At 37.3% G+C, this 1,296-nt stretch overlaps 1 protein-coding gene across 1 annotated transcript; it reads left to right on the top strand.

Moving 5' to 3' along the window:
• Positions 1–373: 373 nt before the first annotated feature.
• LOC105571064 (ras GTPase-activating-like protein IQGAP1) lies at positions 374–839 on the top strand (the record flags this gene model as incomplete). The annotated part of the gene is made up of 2 exons (XM_012028539.1): positions 374–459; positions 605–839. Coding segments are annotated over exons 1-2 (321 nt in total), but the record flags the coding sequence as incomplete, so codon positions are not given.
• Between the last annotated feature and the right edge of the window lie 457 nt (positions 840–1,296).

The raw sequence follows: 1,296 nt of genomic DNA, 5'->3' as shown, positions 1-1,296 counted from the left end.
CATCAGTTAAACGTTGTTCAACAAATGGTTGGTTTTGCGTCGTCAATAGCTTAATAATACATACACTTAAATAGTTAAAAATACTGCAGGCTATTTCAAAACAATTAAAATTTACAAAGAAAAACAATGCCTTTTAATTTATATCAAATAAATAAAAAAAATAAATCTGTCTAAGGATTCATCGAATCGTAACATTTTAATAATGTCGGCCCAACATTATTTCCCCAACTGCCGATGCTTTCGATTAAAACCCAACTGATGGCCAACCAATATGTGCTGCTCGGGTTATATGTAGATGTACATTTGTATACTCTGCACACTGAATACGAACTGCTGAGTATTTAAAGTTGTATATAAATGCATTTTAGAGGACATGAGGACATCTGCGGAGGATATGGACGAGGAACGCAGAAGAGATCTGTCGTATCACTATCTTTGTCACTTGGAGCAAGCCAAGAAGTAAAATATAATTGATAGACAATCCATTATGTCGAGTCGTTTCTTACTTATTGATTACATTTGTCTGTTATTTATCTTGGTTTGACTGAAAGGACTTGTATTTGTTAAGATAAAAAAGGATATTAGTGTCTGTTCTCTTCTATAGATGGATGGAAGCCTGCCTGAGAGAGCCGTTACCTCCGTCGATTGAGCTGGAGGAGAATCTTCGCAACGGAGTGTATTTGGCCAAGCTCGGAAACTTCATGGCACCTAACGTTTTACCGTTGAACAAAATCTACGATACCGAGCAGCGCAGATACAAAGCTGTCGGATTGCAGTTTCGTCATATGGATAACATAAATTACTTTTTAAAGTGCTTGGAATCCGAGCGTTTACCGTTGGTACGTGCAAATCACTTTTGATGAAACGACGGAGTGTATCAGGTGCAACAGAAATAAGACGACGTAGAATTTTCAAATCGAAGGAATAAAGGATGTAAGAGCCAAGACAGGCTGTTTTAGTGTCCAAATGATTTTCATTTTTAACTTCATTGCGGAAAAATTACCTCAGCCAGAGTTTGAACCTGGACCTTCCTCTCACTAGGTGCGAGTCTCATCAGTTCGACCACCGAGGCATTGGTGAAACGCCAAAGATAAATTTTTCGCAACAAATTAAAAAATTAAAATCATTTATACACTAACATCCTTTATTCCTTGGAATTGTAATCTCACGTCAGAGCCTCATGCATCTTATTGTGTAAAATTTTCATTTTTATAGACATTTCTGCCAGAAACGACAGACATATATGACAAGAGGAATATGCCGCGGCTGATATATTGCATCCACGCACTTAGCAAG

This window comes from Vollenhovia emeryi, unplaced genomic scaffold (assembly GCF_000949405.1).
Source record: "Vollenhovia emeryi isolate VEMERY1.0 unplaced genomic scaffold, V.emery_V1.0 DF949745.1, whole genome shotgun sequence".
In the NCBI taxonomy this organism is placed as follows: Eukaryota; Metazoa; Arthropoda; class Insecta; order Hymenoptera; family Formicidae; genus Vollenhovia; species Vollenhovia emeryi.
The sequence above is the reverse complement of the archived record's forward strand: the minus strand, read 5'-3'. Positions and strand labels throughout refer to the sequence as shown.